The sequence below is a fragment of the Macaca fascicularis genome, chromosome 19 (assembly GCF_037993035.2).
Source record: "Macaca fascicularis isolate 582-1 chromosome 19, T2T-MFA8v1.1".
NCBI classification, from domain to species: domain Eukaryota; kingdom Metazoa; phylum Chordata; class Mammalia; order Primates; family Cercopithecidae; genus Macaca; species Macaca fascicularis.
Window position 1 is genome coordinate 37953253 of NC_088393.1, and position 20410 is coordinate 37973662.

The 20410-nt window shown below is 44.7% G+C and overlaps 1 protein-coding gene across 25 annotated transcripts in view; it reads left to right on the forward strand.

Moving 5' to 3' along the window:
* ZNF536 (zinc finger protein 536) overlaps nucleotides 1-16374 on the forward strand; it is a 489005-nt gene extending 472631 nt beyond the window's left edge. For 22 of the 25 annotated variants that reach the window (XM_065536304.1, XM_065536316.2, XM_065536303.1 and 19 more), the window contains one exon: nucleotides 13535-15208. In XM_065536304.1, coding sequence (XP_065392376.1) covers nucleotides 13535-13779 — 245 coding nt within the window. In that variant the 3' untranslated portion in view covers nucleotides 13780-15208. Of the gene's footprint in view, nucleotides 1-13534 lie in introns of all 25 variants that reach the window. The other 3 variants (XM_015441366.3, XM_045380450.3, XM_065536317.1) reach the window with 1 other exon arrangement.
* Nucleotides 16375-20410: the final 4036 nt, after the last annotated feature.

The window sequence follows — 20410 nt, forward strand, 5'->3', positions numbered from 1 at the left end:
AGGTGAGAGAGAGAGCAAGGGGGAACTGCTGCTTTTAAAACCATCAGCTCTCGTGAGAACTCCCTCACTATCAAGAGAACAGCATGGGGGAAGTGGTCCCCATGATCCAATCACCTCTCACCAGGACCCTCCACCTCAACACCTGGGGATCACAGTTCAAGTTGAGATTTGGGTGAGGACACAGAGCCACACCTGTATCATCCGACAAATGGCAACCCAACCCCTGACTTCAACATTGGCAGAGGAATCAAAATGCACATCCCCCATTTGAAGTTCAAGGTTACCATGCAATGGGCATGTAATAGATGAAGTATTTGAATACTTACAGCCTTTTCTAGCAAACATTCATTTAACTCTATGTGCTGCACTTTGTGCTAAGCATCAGGCCTTATCTCACTGAATCCTCACAGCAATCCTATCAGGGAGCTATTATTATTATTGCACCCATTTTACAGATGAGAAAACTGAGACTTAGAAGGGTTAACTGGCTGGCCCAAGAGCACACACAACCCATAAGAGGCAGATATGTTTGAGCCCTGGTGTCTGGCTTGAGAATCTACAATCTTCATCACTGTGCTTGAATAAAGAAAAATGCTGCATGCTAGCAGGACAGTGGTGATTTCTCAAAATCTGCTGTGCTGCCTTCCCTGATCCTTGGGTTGCAGACCCAGCAGACTGTGGGTGTGCCATACGCCCTTCTGAAGTTTTTGTGTCAACCAAAGTTAAGTATTACCTGTTTGGTTCTGTGACTTTGGTAGCATCTCTTGATGTGGGGTGTTGGTTTCTTCCTGTTCACAGAAAATCAATCAAATCCATTTTTAAAGAAACTTTCAAAATAAACTTTTAATTTTAGTATGGATTTAGATTTATAAAAATGTTGCATAGAGGCCGGGTGCGGTGGCTCATGCCTGTAATCCCAGCACTGTGGGAGGCCGTGGCAGGCGGATCACCTGAGGTCAAGAGTTCAAGACCAGCCTGGCCAACATGGTGAAACCCCATCTCTACTAAAAATACAAAAATTAGCTGGACCCATTGGCGAGCGCCTGTAGTCCCAGCTATGCAGGAGGCTGAGTCTGGAGAATTTCTCGAACCTGGGAGGTGGAGGCTGCAATGAGCTGAGACCGCGCCACTGTACTCCGGCCTGGGTGACAGAGCAAGACTCAGTCTCAAAAAAGAAAAAAAAAAAAAAGGTTGCATAGATAATACAGAGAACTCCCATAGATTCCATGGCCATTTTCCACTATTATTAACATCTTACATTGGTAGGGTATGTTTGTCACAATTAATGAAGCAATATTAACACATTATTGTTAAATAAAGTCCATATTGTATTCTTAGTTTTTAAGTTTTTACCCAATATCCTGTTCTGCTCCAGGATACCATATTATGTTAGGTGTCCTGTCTCCTTCCACCTTCCTGGCTGCAACAGTTTCTTACTTTTCTTGTTTCTGATGATCTTGACAGTTTCCAGAAGCATTTTGCAGAACGTCCCTCAGTTGCAATTTCTTGTGTGTAGACTGGCGTTATGGATTTAGGGAAGGAGGACCACAGAGGTAAATTACCATTCTCATCATATCAAATCAAGGGCACATGCTATCAGCATGACCTTGATCTACTGGCTGGGGTCATGTTTGTTGGGTTTCTCCACAGAAGTTACTCTCCCATCCCTTTCCATACTGTACTCTTTGGAAGGAAGTCACTTGGCACAGTCCACTCTTAAGGAGTAGGGAGATATGCTCCGTCTCCTTGAGCAAGAAATAGCCACAGAATTATTTGGAATGCACAAGGCATTTGTCAATCCTTCTCCCTGTATTTATTGATGCAATCATTTATGCCAGTATGACCTGTGGATATTTATTTTAGACCCCGGGTCATAATCTGATACTACGTTGTTTACTTTGTTACTCAAATGGTTCTAGCTTTGGGTATGGGGCTCCTTCAGCAAACTCTGTGCTAATCTGACACCCTCCACTCCACCATCAATATGTGGGATATTTTTTCTTTAGTACTTTCTTACTTTGCAGCACTAAATGCCCCAGGATTATTTTTGTATATTTCCTATCCCAGTCCTAGAATCAGCCATTTCTCCAAGGAGCCCTGGTTCCCTTTTTTGAGAGTGGTATTAGAAACCAATGTCACTGCTTCTAGACCCTCTCAGCTGACAGAATAAGGAAATATATGCTTGTGTACTAACTCCTGTATATACACACATCTATATTATAAATATGAAGTTAAGCTTGAGTTCACACAGATGTCTTCAATCCATTACCACATAGATCAAAATGCACTTGTAAAATAAGTACATTTTTTTTTGGGTAGCCTTCTAAATTAAAACCCAAATCACAGGAAATTTGAAACCTAAATTTATTTGTACTAAGGATATTCCAAAGTGTTTTAGCATCTTTGATGAGATGGATGAATATTTTTTTAAACTGAAAACATAAATTACGTACCTGATTGGAACCATTCTTGCCTATTTGGAATTAGGAAATTTTTTAAAGTATATGTGCAACTGAGAAAACAGCTCTCTCTGTGGGTCTAGTGATTCTTTATGTACATTTCTACCTCTATCATTGCCCTACTGAGCCGCTGAGCCTCTTGAAGCTGAAGGCAGGATTGCTAGGGTCCTGGGCTGGCATCCTCCCATTTTGCAGCCTCAGGGTCAAAGCAGTAAATATTCAAAGGAAGCAGTAGGTGATGGTGAGGGGCCAAGTGAAGACAAGCCCAGCACCCTGCAGTCCTGACCCACTCATGAACCTGTTGTACCACCATACCCAGTGGATTTCCCCCAGGTGGCGGGGCCCACTCTGGGGAGCTGAGTTTCTTTTTCTCTCTTCTCTCCTCTCCCTCTTCCGTTTCTTTCTTATTTCTTTCTACTCTCTTTCTTTCTTTTTTCTTTCTTTCTTTCTTTCTTTCTTTTTCTTTCTTCTTTCTTTCTTTCTTTCTCTCTTTCTTTCTCCTTCCTTCCTTCCTTCCTTCCTTTCCATCTGCCTTTCTTTCTCTCTCCCTCCCTTCCCCTCCCTCCCTCTGTCTCCCTTACTCTTTCTTTATCTCCTTCCTTCCTTCCTCCCTCCCTCCTTCCTGCCATCCTTTCTTCCTCCCTTCCTCCTTCCTACCCTCCTTTCTTCCTCCCTTCCTCTTTCTTCTTTCTTTCTTTCTTTTCTTTCTTTCCTTCTTTCTCTCTCTCTCCCTCCTTACCCTCCACTCCCCTCCCTCCCTCCTTCTCCCTCTCTCCTTCTCCCTCCATCTTTCTTTCCCTCCCCTCCCCTCCCCTTTCCTCTCCTCCCCTTCCTTCCTTCCTCTCTCCCTCCCTCCCTCTCTCTCTTCCCTTTCTTTCTTTCCTTCCTTCCTTCCTTCCTTCCTTCCTTCCTTCCTTCCTTCCTTCCTTCCCTCTCTCTCTCTCTCTCTCTTTCTTTCTTTCTTTCTTTCTTTCTTCCTTTCTCTCTCTCTCTCTCTCTCTCTCTCTCTCTCTCTTTCTCAGGGTATTGCTCTGTTGCCCAGGCTGCAGTGTACTGGCACTCCAACTGCTCACTGCAATCTCCAACTCCTGGGCTCAAGTGACCCTGCTGCCTCAGGCTCCCAAGTAGCTGGGATTACAGATGCGTGCCACCATACCTGGCTCATTTTTAAATTTTTGTAGGGATGAGAGCTTATTATGTTGTCCAAACTGGTCTCGAATTTCTGGCCTCCAGCAATCCTCCTGCCTTGGCCTCCTAAAGTTCTGGAATTTCAGGCCTGAGCCACCCGTGGCCCTGAATTTTTAATGTATCCAATTGACCTATAGGGGGAGCCAGTTTCTTACCTAGCTGCAGGTATTGCTTAAATGTCCCTAATTTCAAGGAGTTCAGGGGGCGCTGGTTGTGCAGCTCTGGGAGAAGTGTGTTATAGGGAGCCCCTCTGGGTGCCAGTTGGTAGTGGCTGTTCCGGAACGTTACAGCCCCGTGTGTGGGAACTGACGCTGAGGCTGCTTCTCTCCATTTGATCACCTGCTCCCTTCTAGGTGTGGCACTGTCAAACGTGGATGCAGGACACCCTTCTGTCGTAGAGACCTTTTGTGATCCTATCCTCTGAAAATGATGTTCCATGCGCTCAATGCCCAGCTTTGATGGGCTTCTTCTATGCCAGTAAGGGGAGTGACATGTGGTGCATGTGCGATATCACACACACACAAACACACACAGACACAGACAAACACACACACACAGACACACACAAACACATACACACAAACACAAACACACACAGACACACACACAAACACACACAGACACACAAACACACACCAACACACACAGACACACAGAGACACACACATACACATGGTACACACCCCTTCAGGGGGCTCATGGACCACCTCTTGGAGCATCTTTGACTCCTAACCCCTTTTTGTAGAGACTCTTCCAGCAAGCAGGTTGCAGTCCATGGCAGGAGCAGGTGCAGAGATGAGCATTCTTTTAGAGAAGACATGAAGTTGAATTCCTGATCAGTAAGCAGTAAGCTCCACACGTGTGACTTTGGATGATCATTTAATCTCCCTGGATCGGGGATTTCATGTCTGTAAGGTGGGAAGAATCCCTCTGCCATCTCTCCCTACTGACAGTCGTGAGAACCAACTGAGGCCACTCGTGCTGATGCACTTTGATGAGTGTGTACCAGAACATGTTCACCAATGGGCCCTGTCATCACCCCAGGACTCAACACCACAGGGTGGTCACCTCCCCTCTCCCCACTCTCTTATCCTTTGCCCCACAGATGGGGAGAAGCCATCAGTTTGGAAAGTCTGGAAGCCCCATAGACGCAGCCCCCTCTCTTCCGCAAAGCCAGCTGCCCACAAGTGTGGAGCTGTAATAAATGGATAGTCCTCCCAAGGGCAGGCATTTTCTACTCCCCCTTAGGTGCAGGGAAAGTGCAGATATTTCCATCCTAGCAAGTAAGAAAAATATCTCGTTTCCCCACTTTTGTTATAAACAATGTACGACTTGCTTTCTCCTTACTCCTCTTGACCCTCCGCACTGTATACATATTTATATATTATTCATAGTGGATTAAAAATGAATGTGCTCTTTACCACGGCTCCACGGCGCAGTGACAATACAAATTAACGTATGATGTACTTACTTTTCGCATGGCAGTGATGGGAAATGTTGATGGCCTCAAAGTGAGAGGTAGAGAGAGGGGAGTGAGGTGGGGCGGGCGTTTGGGGGGGGCCCCCATCTGGTCACATCACCAGGGCTCCGAGCTCAGGATACAGATAGATGGGGATTGGGAACATTCTGGGAAATGGTGTGGCGGCAGTGCTGGAAAGTCTTCCCAATTCTCTTCTCCTACAGAATGAGGGCCAAGCTTCCCAGTGGGTCCTGTGTGTCTGGCCCCTGTTCACTCTCCCCACTGAGCTTCCCCTGTACCTCGTTGACTTGCTCCTAGGACTCCTAGGACGCTGCACTGACCCAGGCTTCCTGCTCCTGTGCCTGGGCTCAGGTATGCCCCTCGGACTGCAGTAGCACTGTCTCTCTTTCCTATCTCCTGGCAACCTATTTCATTCATCTGTTCCTTTGCTGGAAAAAAAAAATGCTTGGCAGAGATCTGTGATGTGCCAAGCACCGTGCTGGGTGGTGAGTAACAACAATCATCAAAAAACCCAAACAACCCCAAAATAAAAGCTCAGTCCTTGCCCCCGTGGAGCAGACAGTCTGCCTGGTGGGGAAGACAACCGTGGTTGCTTTATTTGTTCAGCTCCTGCTAGCAGCCAGGCTGAGGAAGAGGCGTGTGCTGGGATGTGTGTCACAGCCATGATGGCAGGTCTGGGGTCATCGGGGAGGCCTTCCCCAGGCAGAGGCAGCTGCATGAGAGCCTAGAGGATAAGGTTGCAGGAATTGGATGAAGTAGGGGCAGGCAGAGTCCAGATCGAAGAGACGATCAAGGAGGATGGAGCAAAGGTCCTGGGGCAGGAAAGAGCATGACACATTTGGAGAACAGAGAGAAGTCCCCTGTGACCAGAGTACAGCAAACTATGGGGGCTTTAAGGGAGATGAGGAGCAGGGATGCTCAGAGGCTCAGATTCCTCCTGGCAGGGGTTACAGGAGCTCTCCATCACCTATACCGTATCACAGCCCGCACTGCCTTCCAGTGCTGTTTGGGACCTGGCCCCCAGCCAACTTAGCCCTGCCCTCTAAATGGGGAGTTCCTTCTGGCAAGAGGCCTCACCTACATCAAATTCTATCTCATGTCTGCTGAACTTCCTCCCAGTGCAATGCAACTGTTACCAACTTGTTCCTTTGGGCTTTGAAGGTCCTCCGGTTTCCCAGAGCCCCCATTCAAATGCCTATGCCCCAAGGAGAGACAATCCCTTAAGCTTTCATGGTGCTACCTGTGGCAGGAAGCACAGGACAGTGGCACAGGAGGCACCTGTTGACTCGGTACTTTCGATGAAGAACCAGGCAGAGCTTCCCCTGAACCCGCTTAGATCAACAGCACGATGACAACAATGGAAACAGCAGCCGTGCCAATGAAAGCAGCCGACATCTTGGAGTTCTTCGTCATTTACCAATGTGTCACATGCCATCATCTGATGTTCACAGCACTCCTGTGATATAGGTGTCAGTATTATTGCATCATTATCAAGATGTGGAAATGGAAACCTTGAGTTCCAATGGTTGCCTAAGGTCAGAGAGAGAGGAGACTGAAGTTCAGGGTGCTAGTAGCTTAGCAACCTTACAGAGGAGGGAAGCAGTGGTAGGAACCCAAGCTTCTTGGTCCACTGGGGAGAAGGAGGGCTCTGAAAATAAAGCAAAGGTACCAGAACAAGAGAGCCCTGGGTCTTCTTCTTTGACCAAAGGCCATCCTGGAGTGTGGTGCTTCTTAGCAGGTTCAACTTGGGAGAGGCCATCGCCTTGATGCTCTCTCTAATGGGGAGCTGGCAGGAGTGGGTGTTCTTATTCTCTTCAGTTCTACCACGATGGAAGCCTGCTTGACCCAAGTCTGTCTTAATACTTATTCTGCATCTTCGACATTGATGGACATTAACATCTTCCTTACACCTCTCGGAATCCCCAAGTCTAGGTCCAGTCAACTAAGATGGCACAGGCAACATGGCTGGCCTTTTGTTTCATTAAAATGAGATAGACAGGCCAGGCACAGTGGTTCACACCTGTAATCCCAGCACTTTGGGAGGCTGAGGTGGGCGGATCACCTGAGGTCAGGAGTTCGAGACTAGCCTGACCAACATGGTGAAACCCCACCTCTACTAAAAATACAAAAATTACCCGGGCATGGTAGCAGGCACCTGTAATCCCAGCTACTTGGGAGACTGAGGCAGGAGAATTGCTTAAACCCGGGAGGCGGAGGTTGCAGTGAGCCAAGATCACGCCATTGCACTCCAGCCTGGGCAACAAGAGTGAGAGTCCGTCTCAAAAAAAAAAAAAAAAAAAAAAAAAAAAGGGATAGATGGAGTGTGCAGGCCACTGAGGGGGCTGCCCTGTTGCCTCTGGGACTGCAGTGGCTTCTCCTCTGGGGATGAGATGACCTACCTCCATCTAGAGAGATCTGACTTCCTCCAAACCCACAGTCCCCTCAGCTGGAATGTCTCGCAGCATTGTTCCATGGGCCCCTCTTGCTGCTGCTGCTGCCTTCAGGAGGGTCTCTGCTGTCAGAAATATGTGAAATCCACAGGGACGTATTCAGCAGAGCTCAGCACTTTTTTTTTTTTTTCTTTTTTCTGGAGCCCTTGCTTATGTTCTCTGACCCAAAGCCAACAGATCCCAATCTTATTGTCATCAGGGGCTTCGCAGGGACAAATGGTGGAGAGGCATTTGGAACTTTTTATCCAGATTTACTTGGACTCGGAAATGTGTCATGTCCAACAGTACTGTGCATAGCAACAGCTTTCTGTTTGGGAATAAATGTTCTCATCATCAAAAGATCAAGCTTTCAGTTATATTTGATTCTTGGGAAAATATAATGGCTTCTTCTGGGCCTATCATAGCTTCTCCCAGTCAGCTTCCCCAAGCGTGGGCCTTTCATTTCTTCATAGAACTTTCTTCCACATCAGTCTCCGGGGAGTCGTTTGGCGAACAACTCAGAAAGATGTGTGTGTGTGTGTGTGTGTCTAAAAACAATATGATGGATATGGAATAAAATGCATTGTAAATTGTGTATAAACCAACACATTGTGTGTGTGTGTGTATGTGTGTGTGAGCCTACAAAAACACATTTTAATCATGGTCTTTGTTTAGAGAATGTGGGGGACTCAGTACTTTATATCAACTGGAAATTTGTTTTAAAGCCAAACCTTCTAGGTTCGCTGTATCTCAGCTCTCGCATCTGTACAATGGAGCTGATATCATCCCTTGGCAAAACTGTCCAAAGCTCAAATATGAGGATAAACATGCAAAAATGTACGTGAAAAACTGTGGAATACAAGCCTTCAGGGTCTTTCAGTACTACCAGTATTGTCTACAAAGCTTCTACTTACTAGATACATTGCAAGATCAGGATTTATTATGATTCTAGCATTGTATAGACTTCTTTCTACAAATGGATACGTGCATGGCTTTAGATGGATTTACATATAGATTTCCATCTCACCTAAGTGAAAATGAAACCTATTCAATACTGATGTTTTGACCAGTGAAGTATCCAAATCTGCCAGAATTATTGTTATACATTTTGACTATTCCCAAGAAACAGAGATTCAAAATATAACTATAGGATAAAATCATGATTAATATTTTAAAATCAACTGGTGGAAAAAAGGTACTAAGTGCTTTTATACCAAGTTGGCCAAATCAAAAAGGCTTTCATTGCAAATAAAGGTGATATCTGAGGTTCATATTTTAGTTTGCCAAGAGGCACATTGCATCACTCCTGTGGCAGTATCATTTGTAGGGAGGGCAGCTTCCATGTAGCATAGGATTCATATGTGAAATTATTACTTGCTAATGTAACAATAGAAAATACAATAGACAGTTGACTGGGCACGGTGGCTCACACCTGTAATCCCAGCACTTTGGGAGGTTGAGGCGGGTGGATCACGAGGTCAGGAGATCAAGACCATCCTGGCTAACACGGTGAAACCCTGTCTCTACTAAAAAAAAAATACAAAAAATTAGCTGGGCATGGTGGTGGGTGCCTGTAGTTCCAGCTACTTGGGAGGCTGAGGCAGGAGAATGGCAAGAATGCAGGAGGCAGAGCTTGCAGTGAGCGGAGATCGTGCCACTGCACTCCAGCCTGGGCAAAGAGCGAAACTCCGTCTCAAAAAAAAAAGAAACAAACAAACAAAAACAGAAAAGAAAATACAATAAACAGTTTTGCTGATGAACAAAAACAACTGAAGAATGGAAGAACCAAAGTCATCCTGGTAAACCGAGGCAGATTTACAAACAATACTGAGGTCTGGCCACTTTGTTTCGTAGTTCTGCTGGCCTCTTTGGATCATGGTACCAAGGGTTTTGGTTTTATTTTTTATTTTTACTTATGATTTGGAGTTCTTTACTCGAAAGACTTGTCAAACGATAGTGACATTCTCCATCAATAAATTATTGCCATATAATGAATAAATGAATGACTTAGCCCTAGTTTTATCTGAGCCATGGTAATTAGGACAGTGGCCAGCCTTTGTCCACAAGCTACCACAGAGCTGCCCTGGGTAGAAACAGAAAAATACAGTCCATTTCAGAGAAGCTTTGGCCAGAGCCTCGAAACATTTCTCAGGTTTCCTGGTGTCTTGCTCCTTCTCTGTGTTGTTTGGGACGACCTTCAATTGGCTTCTAGGCCTCCAGCTACAAATCGGGCCCACCTTTTTCTTGCTCAATAGCGTCCATTTCAGGGTAGCTCGAACCCTCCCTCAGTGAGTCCTGGGCATAGCTTCGGGTCCACAGGGATGATAACTTGAAATATTGGATGGCTCAATCTTGGGGACTAAGCTGCTTGGCCAGGAGGATCTACTTGGAACTCACTGATGCCCAGCTTAGCCCTGTTAGATTCACCATTATGGTAGGGAGAATGGGCGTGGCTTTGCTCACCCCATTGTCTCTGACTGGCATCCTAATTCCATCCTTCAGTCTATGCCCTAACTCCTAGGTCATGAAAAACAGGGACCATTTACAGTTTTTTGTACAATTGTAAATTTGCATTAGAAATACGTCTCAGTTGTCCTTCCCCTCCCAACCCAGGGCCTTCCCTAGGTGACTAAGCCCTTAAGGTGAAAAGGGTGGCAAGACAGTAAATGGGCAGTCACTCTGGGGACTCCTTCTCTTACTTGGCAATCATGATAGCGGCCCCTGATGATGGCTGTGCTTTTCTTCCTGTGGTCAACTGTCAGGAAAGGTCCACAGCAAGTCACTGTTCTTGTACTTTATTTTATTTTTAACTCCAAAGTCTGTAGATTTGCAAATTGGCTTCTTGAAGTGAGAAGGTTGATCAAATTCAGCCTTGTATCAGGGTCAGTAGTAGAAACAGAAGAAGCAGAAACACTATCCAAAAATGTATAGTTTCTGGCCGGGCATGGTGGCTCACTTCTGTAATCCCAGCACTTTGGGAGGCCAAAGTGGGCGGATCACCTGAAGTCAGGAGTTTGAGACCAGCCTGGCCAACATGGAGAAACCCCATCTCTCTAAAAATACAAAAATTAGCTGGGCATAGTGGCGCATGCCTGTAATCCCAGCTACTCGGGGAGTCTAAGGAGGGAGAATCGCTTGAACCCAGGAGACAGAGGTTGCAGTAAGCTGAGATCATGCCACTGCACTCCAGCCTGGGCGACAGAGCGAGACTCCATCTAAAAAAAAAAAAAAAAAAAAAAAAAAAAAAAAAAAAATCCAAAAATGTATAATTCCTTAGAAAAAGGCAAGGTGATACAAGAAGATAATAAATAGTTCATGCCTACCTGCTTTGTGCCAGGCACTGGGCTTGGCATTCATAACACTGAGATGGTGATGGTTCTTGCTCCACGAATTCACAGCCTTTTGGGAGGACCAGTACATACATTCGGGCCCATAAAGCAGGCATCCCACTGATCAGAGCCTGAACAGAGAAGTGGGTTTGAGCCTGCAGAGAATGAAGTGGCATTTCAGAGAGAGGGTAGACAAGCAAGGGTATGGAGACCCTGCACAGTGACGTCTATGTACAGAGACCATGATGATGTTTGGTTTGGTGTGGGCAAAAGGGGTTGTGCTGTAGTGTGGAATGGAAGGGTGTTTTAGGATTGAGCCATGAAAGTCCTTATTATTCCTTTGGAGGCCAGTGGCCATCAAAGATCTGGGGCAAAGAAATCACAGGTTGAGCTTCTGCTTTAGGCACTCGCTCTGCTGTTCCTGGGGAGGACAGGCTGGAGGTGGGAAACTGGAAGCATGAAGGTCCCCGGGGGCTGCCATGTTCATAGTCTAGACAAGAATTGGTACAGACTGGACCTGGTTCTGAAGTCGGCATTGCAAAGGAAAAGATTCAACAGGTAGAATGGATTAGTCCTGGACACCAGTTGGTCATGAGGGGACAAGGAGGCAGTGAACTCCAGAAACCCAACAAGAAGCAAGAATTTAGCACTGGGTGCAATTCAGTGGGCAAGTGAGCTTCTGCTTCCAACGTTGCGTTGGCTTCCTGTTTCTCAGGAACAAGACCGTTTTGCTAAATAGACACAGGACTGCCATTACTGCTTTAGAAAAAGTGTTGAATATGTGTTTGTTCGTTTTCTGGAGCCAATGATGGGGCCCTCTGTTTATTTACTTGTTTATCTTTTTGAGCAAATGAAACCCAGCTCTGGGCCCTGACCTCTCTGGGTGCTGGGTGAAACAGCACACGAGAACTTCCAGGAATGTCTCATCAACAACTTCCTGGAAGCAGGGGAGATGTCATTGCTTCAGAATAACTTCCCCAGCCAGATGTTTTAGCGGTTCCTCAAGATGGCAGAGTCTGCGCATGGCTGCGGCGCATCAGGGTAGAGATGACAGGCTTGGAGGATTAGGTGAACTTCCACAAGAATCCACCTCCTGTTCCAAATTAGAATCTTTCTAGGAAGGTTTTATTTCAAGAGTCACTATTCAAAATCTACCTTCTTTAAAACTCATGCTGGCCTTGGTTACCTCATCTTGCTCCCGGTCCCGACAACTTCCGCTGCTGCCCCTGAGACCCTCAGACTCTACAAATCCCCCCAGCTCAGCCCTTCCAACTCTGCCTAAGAGCAAGCATTGGGGGGCACCCCTCACCTACCCCACCCCCAAACACATGCTCCCTTGCCATTCTTGGTTTGCTCAACAATGAAGAGTCAATGGGAGGATAAGAACGTGAACTGGCTTTGCCCTGAGGCCTGAGTCAGACTCCCAGATGGAAGGATTTATGGTCTTTGTGCAGAACGGGGATCAGCAAAGTGTAGCTCGTGAGCCAAATCTAACTATTGTCTGGTTTTTTGTTTGTTTGTTTGTTTGTTCTTTGTGTTTGTGACAGGGTCTTGCTTGTGGTCCAGGCTGTAGTGCACTGGCACCATCATAGCTTACTGGCACCTCAAACACCTGGGCTCAGGTGATCCTCCCACCTAAGCCTCCTGAGTAGCTGGGACTACAGGCATGTACCTGGCTAATTTTCAAATTGTTTTGTACAGACAGTCTCACCATGTTGCCCAGGCTGATCTCAAACTCTTGGGCTCAGAGAGCTGACTTGCCTCAGCCTCCCAAAGTGTTGGGATTCCAGGTGTGAGCCACCATGCCCAGCAACTGTTTGTTTTTATATAGCCTGTGAGCTAGGAATGGTTTATGCATGTTCTTAATGTTTGGGAAAAAGCTCAAATGAGAATGATAGTCGTTCATCCCACATGAAATTAATATACAATTTAAATTTCAGTGTCCATAAATAAAGTTTTGAATTTCATCAATAAAAAGTTGAGGAATATTTGTTTCCTGTCTTGTTCTACAAATACCTACATAATATCTTGGATTTTGCCTCTCTGCCTGCAAATCTGGGACTATTTACTATTTAACCCTTTATAGAAAAAAAATTCAAGTATGGGGAGATTTATCTTCAATTACCTAGAAAGTCTGGATTCAAAACTCTAGCAAGAGCCTGGTGTGGTGGCTTGCTATAATCTCAGCTACTTAAGTGGTTGAAAAGGGAGGATCCCTTGAAGCAGGAGCTTGAGACCAGCCTAAGCAACATAGCGAGATCCTGTCTCTAAAACAAACAAACAACATTGCTGGGCATTGTGGTGTACCTGTAGTCCCAGCTACTCTGGAGGCTGAGGCGGGAGGATGGCTTGAGCCCAGGAGTGTGAGGTTACAGTGAGATATAATTGCACCACTACACTCCCAGCCTGAGATGAGGAACAAGACTACATCTCTAACAACAACAACAAAAATATTCAGGGATGGGAAGACCTTCTAAATCTTAGCTTATGTGTTTGATGTATCGGCTGCTTTTCTAACCCTTGCTAGTTGATTTTTGCAAAGTAATAATAATATTGATCATACTGGTGATTGCGATGATGATCCTTTGAGCCCCGGGGGCCAGGAAGGTGTGAGCAGCAGTGCTGACCAGCCACTCTTTCTGCCCACAGGTCACAGGCCTTTCCAGTGCCGCTACTGTCCCTACAGTGCCTCTCAGAAGGGGAACCTGAAGACCCATGTCCTCTGCGTCCATCGCATGCCTTTTGACAACAGCCAGTATCCCGACCGCAGGTTCAAGCGCTCCAGGGTCGACTCGGAGGCTTCTGGGAATTTCGAGGAGCCTACAGCTGTCAAGGCGGGGAGCTCTGCAGACCTCACGGAAGAGGGTGGCAAGGGCCAGGAGGAGACCAACTGAGCAGACCAACCTGTATATTGCAATAGTATTTTACACGGTTTTAACATTATGCATCTGGTAAAAGTTTGCTAACTGCATTCCAAGGGGAAAAAATCATGTACAACCCCCCTAATAGTGTATAGAACATTTAAAAAATTTTAAAAAGATATCTATATATATATAAAAAAAAATTCCCCAGCCCTTGAAAATGGCTGCTAAACTGTTACCCGGCAACAAGTACTTCCAAAACAATGCAGGTGGGAGAAAAGTGATTTCAAAAATTCTTGGTGCCCTCTGAGCTGGAGAGAGCTGGGGGCCCTTCCAACTCGAAAGTCGTCTTTGTCCAAAAATAATGCTCTTAACGGAAAAACGATACCATCTAAATGATCTAGTGTTGCGTTGAAGATGGAGGGGCTGTGTTTTCGTTGTTGAAAACACCTCTATAATCTGACACCAGCTGCTGTCATTTGCCTAGAACCCTAATGAGATGTGTCGGGAGGCAGCTGCGGTGCCAGTCAGACTGGAGCGGTCACTGCAGAGAAAATCAATTCACGTGGTGGTGTAACTGCACTCTTGGAGAAACCTTAGACGGCCCGCAGCCAGCGCCAGGGCTGACCGGCACTGCAGAGGATTGAAATCTTAAATGCGTACTTTCACGAAATACACAGCCAAATGAAATCAATGATCAGGAAGTGTCTGCAGACAAATGTCCATTGCAGGTTTGATGAGTAATTCCTTTTTTTAGATCAAATTGCAGTATTGAGGGAAACGTTTTGTTCTTGGTGGTCTTTTTCTCTTTTTTCAAAAAAATTTTTGGATGAAGAAGGAAGTTGCTATTTAAAAAAAAATGTAGGGTAATTATATAAAATGTTGTTAGAAAAACTAGCTAACCCCATCCATAGAAGATGCTGGTGAGCAGTTAAAATTTAGGTAATAATAGAAAGTTTTTTTATTATGATTTTTAAAATTTTACTTGAATGAAGGCTGCTCCAGTCCTTATTATCAGATTTTTTTTCATGTGTTGGTTTTTATAAGTGTCACAGACATGAAGCAAGATTTTCTTCTCCGGCAAGCTCTTATGAAATAGCTTGTATTAAAATATGAATCTAAACATCCTGCTCTCTAATGATGAAAACTGTTTGAGTTAAAATGTCTGTTTTTGTAAAACAAATGTGTTCTATATTTTTGTAGATTTTAGATTTTCTACTGATTGGATACTCCAAATTTATCAAGTTCTGCACCACACAGAAGGAGATTTTGAGTGTCAATGATGAAACACTTAACTCATTAAAAAATGATTTAAGAAGACTAGTTAAAGGTTTATTCTTGAATCTGCTAGCATGGTGTAAAGTTGAGCCTTTTAACATACTTCCTTTGAGTGACATGAATTTGGTGCTGTTGCTTGTGGTGGTAGAGAAGTATGAAAGTATTAACTTCTTCTAAAACAAAATCATTCAGACTTAAAAAAAAAAAGTCAATATTTCCTTGCAGGCTGGGAGCACAGATTAAACCCCAGGGCCTTAAAAACTTCAGCTCTGCCTACAGCAGTTTACAAAAATACTAAACTGCAATCAATGTAAATAAAATTCTTAGTGCTATCCTGAGACCAGAAAGAATCTCAGGCTAATAAGGAATCCGGTTTGCATATGCTGTCAAAAGGGTGTCATCTAACCGAGGTTTCAGTGTAAATGAGGTCGCTGTGCAACTTGGACCCATCTGGCATAGAGCAAGCTGCTTTCTTGTTTTTCTAGTATAGTTCTCACTGCCTTACTTAAATCGAGTTGATAAACTTAATGCAACTGTTTCTATGATCCTAGAGAAAGGACTGAAATGTTATTGAAAACTTTCCGACTGTAGTAAGCTTTAGGATTTTAACTGCACTACTGTGTTTGGTGACTGTGCCAGTCCCTTGCTTTCTGTGTTTGCTCTGCCTTTGGTATCTTAGCAAAGAAAAATAAAAAAAGAAAAAAAAAAGATGAAAAAAAAAGAAAAAAGAAAAAAAAAGAGGAAAAAAAAAGTGGGGGAAAAATGAGAGCCACATTCCATTTCTAGCACTTTGGGAGCTCTTTCAGTATTTTTTTGTGTCTTTTCAGCATCCTCAGATGCGACAGGCAATAATTCTGTTTGTGACACTGGGAACATCCCCTCTTCTTTGTGGCGTGTGTGTTGATTCCATTTTGTCCAGTGCTACTGTCCTTCCCCCTCTGACACAGGCCTTCTTTCCAGAACATTTGTAACTTGTAATACAAACAAGTGACAGCCACAGTGATGCAGCGTCAGTTTCTGAATGTCATCAGGTTCTCATATCTAAACATGTCAAGTTTTTTCCCTGTAACTTCTGTAGTCTGTGATGCTGGTCATAATACTGTCTACATTCCTACGCAAAGAAAAAAAAATCTATCTTGGAGGAAATCTGAGATCAATAGGAGTAGAGGATTTTGTTGCTATGCTTGTAACAAGTAGAAAACTTTGTATTTAAAGTTTATTCTTGGTCATTATTTATTATTATAATACATCAGTTGACAGAACTTTATTCTGGTATAGAAAGTATTAAAAGTTGTTTTTTCAGCAATGACTGTTTTCTTTCTGCTGTTAGAATAAAATGTCTTTGAAGCAGCCCAGTTTTATCCAGTGTTTTACGCAATAAAACCTCTACCTCTGGGAAAAAAAAATCACAGCTTTTCCTACTCGCTTATATTTACTAGGAGGAGTAAAACATATTTTTGCAGGTTTATCAGACTTTGGCAAAACGTTGTCAAACTCCATGTATAAAAAACCCTGTACTGGGCAGGGTGCGGTGGCTCACACCTGTAATTCCAGCCCTTTGGGAAGCGGATCATTTGAAGTCAGGAGTTCAAGACCAGCCTGGCCAATATGGCAAAACCCCATCTCTACTAAAAAACACAAAATTGGCATGGTACAAGCCTGTAATCCCAGCACTTTGGGAGGCTGAGGCGGGGAGATCACCTGAGATCAGAAGTTCAAGACCAGCCTGGCCAACATGGTGAAACCCTGTCTCTACTAAAAATACAAAAATTAGCTGGGCATGGTGGTGCGTGCCTGTAGTCCCAACTACTTGGGAGGCTGAGGCAGGAGAATCGCTCACACCTGGGAGGAGGAGGTTGCAGTGAGCCGAGATGACACCATTGCACTCCAGCCTGGGTGACAGAGGGAGACTCTTTCTCGCACAAAACAAAACAAAAGCCGGGTAAGGTCCTGCAGTACTAATGGTCCTCTGAGTCCTGTGCTTTTTCAAGCTGCGTCAATCTCTATGCTGCATACGTAGTGTGTGAGTGGGGATGTGTGTGCGTGTGTGTGCACATGCATGTGTGAACTATGCTTCTTTAAATGTTTGCAGACATGCGGTTCAGTAAGGTAAAGTCCATGGAAATACTAATGCTCTTCGTATTACAGTAATTATATAAGGCACTTAGAGCATTGGGATCTATTATTTCCCTTTACTGGTAGAAAGTCTTTTTTTGTTTTAAGTCATTAAATGCAAGGGAGTCTTTTACGTCCAGATTATCAGAGGATAATCTGAATTCTTCCTCTAGAAAAAAAGGAAAAGAACAAAGGATGATAAAGTCTCTGGTAGCAGGGATACTGTGAAAGCAGAGCTCTGACACAGATTTGGGAGGGTCTGAAGCGCGTGCTCAACCCACGGCGTGCAGAGCTTCTTTTTGATTTGTTTTGTTGTTTTATTTTGGTCTCAAAACAAGCTTGGATAATACATGCTGCCATTCTGGAATAAGGGGGGCTCACTGAAATGTTACAAGCAAAGACATCTGCCAAATTGTATAGAAATTTGTCAGTTTACCATGTTTCTTTCAGGGTGTGAGACTGTGTCCTTGGGTGGGAGCAGATGACTTGAATGGAATCATCGTCAGTCCTGACTGTCTGTTATTATGAATATCAAAGGTGAGTTAAGGGGTTGTAGTCAGGAGGCCAGGAAGTAAACCCATGAGGGAGAGAAGACTGGAATGCAGAAGGTTGAGTTAGGGATTCTAACATCTACCCACACCACATCCATGATGGACCTCAAACCCACCAGGGCCACACAAGACACCACAGTGGTGAGAGGAGAGTTGGAACAATCAGGGCTGGGGTGAGGGGGGGGCGGTGCTGCACAGCATGCCGCTCTGATGGGAGGGGGCGCTGTGAGATCTCAGTAACTGCGCATCATTGCCAAGAGGAAGGTGACATTAAATTTTCTGAGTTTTCTAGGTGTACTGGACACCTGGATTTTGTATTAAGTCTTCCAATTTTTCCCTGTTGGCTCGAAATTTATTTGAAAAAATCTTGTATGAATGAATGAACAGAATGTGGTGCCGCCAAAGAATGGAATATTATTCTGCTATAAAAAGGGACCTGAGATGTAGTACAATATGGATGAACCTAGAGAACAGTGAGAGAAGCCATTTACAAAAGGCTGCATATGATAGAGTCTGGAATAGTCAAATCCACAGAGACACAAGTGGATTAGTGCTTGCCAGGGACCAGGGGAGGAGAGAATGAACAGTGACAGCTAATGAGTATGAGGTTTCTTTTTGAGGTGATAAAAGTGTCCTAAAATTACATAGTTATGGTGGTCATCCTACTTGGTGAATATGCTAAAAAACATTAAATCGTGCACTTTAGAAGAGTGACTTTTATAGTATGTGAATTATATCTCCATTAAGCTCTTATAAAAATGAAACTATGAGTAGGAAGCATTTTTAAGATATTTCCATCAAAATATTGTTGAGTTCTCAAACAGCCGTAGATAATTGACAAAATAGTATAGTACAAATAATATAAAATTTGGGGTGTAATGGCTTAAATTTGAACCCTAGCTATATTACTTACTGGCTGCATGATGATCTTGAACAATTTTTTTTTTTGAGACAATGTCTCACTCTATCACCCAGGCTGGAGTGCTGTGGCACCATCATAGTCCTCTGAAACCTTGAATTCTTGGGCTTAAGCAATGCTTTCGCCTCAGCCTCCTGAGTAGCTGGGACCACAGGTGCATACCACCAGTTAGTTTTTAAATTTTTTATAGAGATAGGGTCTTGCTATGTTGCCCAGTCTGGTCTTGAACTCCTGGGCTCAAAGGATCCTCCTGCCTCTGCCTCCCAAAGTGCTGGCATTATAGGCGTAAGCCAATCTTGAACACTTTAACTGTTCTCAGCTCATTGATAGTATCTGTAAAATTATGACAATTAAGTGCTCTAAATAGGGAAATTCTATGCACATTTTGTGAAGTACTCCACAAATGCTAGGTACTGTGATCATTGTGGCATAATGAGTTACGGATAAATTTAAGATTAATTTCACCTGCACGAAAAGCTAGACCTTGATAAAATCCCCAGGCTTTGTAAAGGTCCCCTCGTGGTCAGGTGGCTGGGATTCCTCACATCCATCCCCTTCAGAAAAGATGATCCTAGACAAAGATCTTCAACTGCTGTTTTCTAATTTCCTCATTTGAAAAATCTGGGTATTAACAACTCTCTTGTCACTCACAGGGGTAGTAGCAAGGTGGCTGGGGAAAGGGGATGGATACAATGGGAAAAGGATTAGTCTCAGGGGTAGATGTTATTCCACTCACTTGTTAAACACGTATTTACGGAGGACCTACTGTGTTCCAGGCATTGGGGTACGGGCCAGAGAGAGATATACTGGTCAGTTAGGGATCGTGTCCAGAGATCACTGTCTTAAGGGGAAAACAGATTTCGATCTGATAATCACCCAAATAAATATAAACTATCTGGAAGAGGAGGTTCAAGGAGAACAGTGATTCCCCATGAGATGGAAGCCGATGATTCGCTGAGGGATGGAGGAGGGAGGGCCAGGCGTTGGAAGCAGTGCAAAGCTGATGCTCAGTGCAGACAGGACTCTCTAGTCCTGTCTCAGCCTCTCAGGAACTGTGTGGCCCTGCGAGATCGTTCCATTTCCCCTAAATCGGCTGCTCCTCGTAAAGCGGAACATCGCATTGCCAACAGCAAGGACTCTTTATGAGGTTAAATGAGATAGTATGTGTAACAGCAAGAGGTTAAATGAGATAGTATGTGTAACAGCAATGGAGAGAACAAGCTAGATGCCGCCATACGCAAAGGACAGTACTCAAAAGTGACAGTGTCTGGAAACCCATGAGGACCGAAAATGGCGATGCCTGCTGCAGACATGTGGCTTTCTCATCGTAATCAGCCAAGGGCCAACGTAGTGTGAGCCACATGACTTCTTCAGCACATCACCTCTCACATCCACGTGCCTCATGCCCTTGGGAAGGAGTGGGTGAAAGTGTCCTGGGAGCAATTCAGGATCTTTATGGCTCTGTCTATGGGCGTGGCCACCCTGGAAGCAGCACAGTTTGCTGGAAGTGTTTCCAGAGGGTAATCAACCATCCTGGTTTCCCTGGGCCTGAGGGGTTTCCCAGGACATAGTACTTTTAGTGCTAAAACCAGGGTAGTCCTGGACAAACACAAATGTTCCCCCTAGGTCTAAGCTGGCTTCCTTTAAAAGCACGTGTCTTGTTTTGGCCAAGCCAAGGTCATGGCTGTCCATGGCTGTCCCTGGGAAGCCAGTGTGAGGCCCAGTGTGAGGGGGAAGCCATGGCTCCAGGGGGCCCATAGCATGGGCTTTGGCACTGGGAGACTCGGATTCAAAGCTTTAC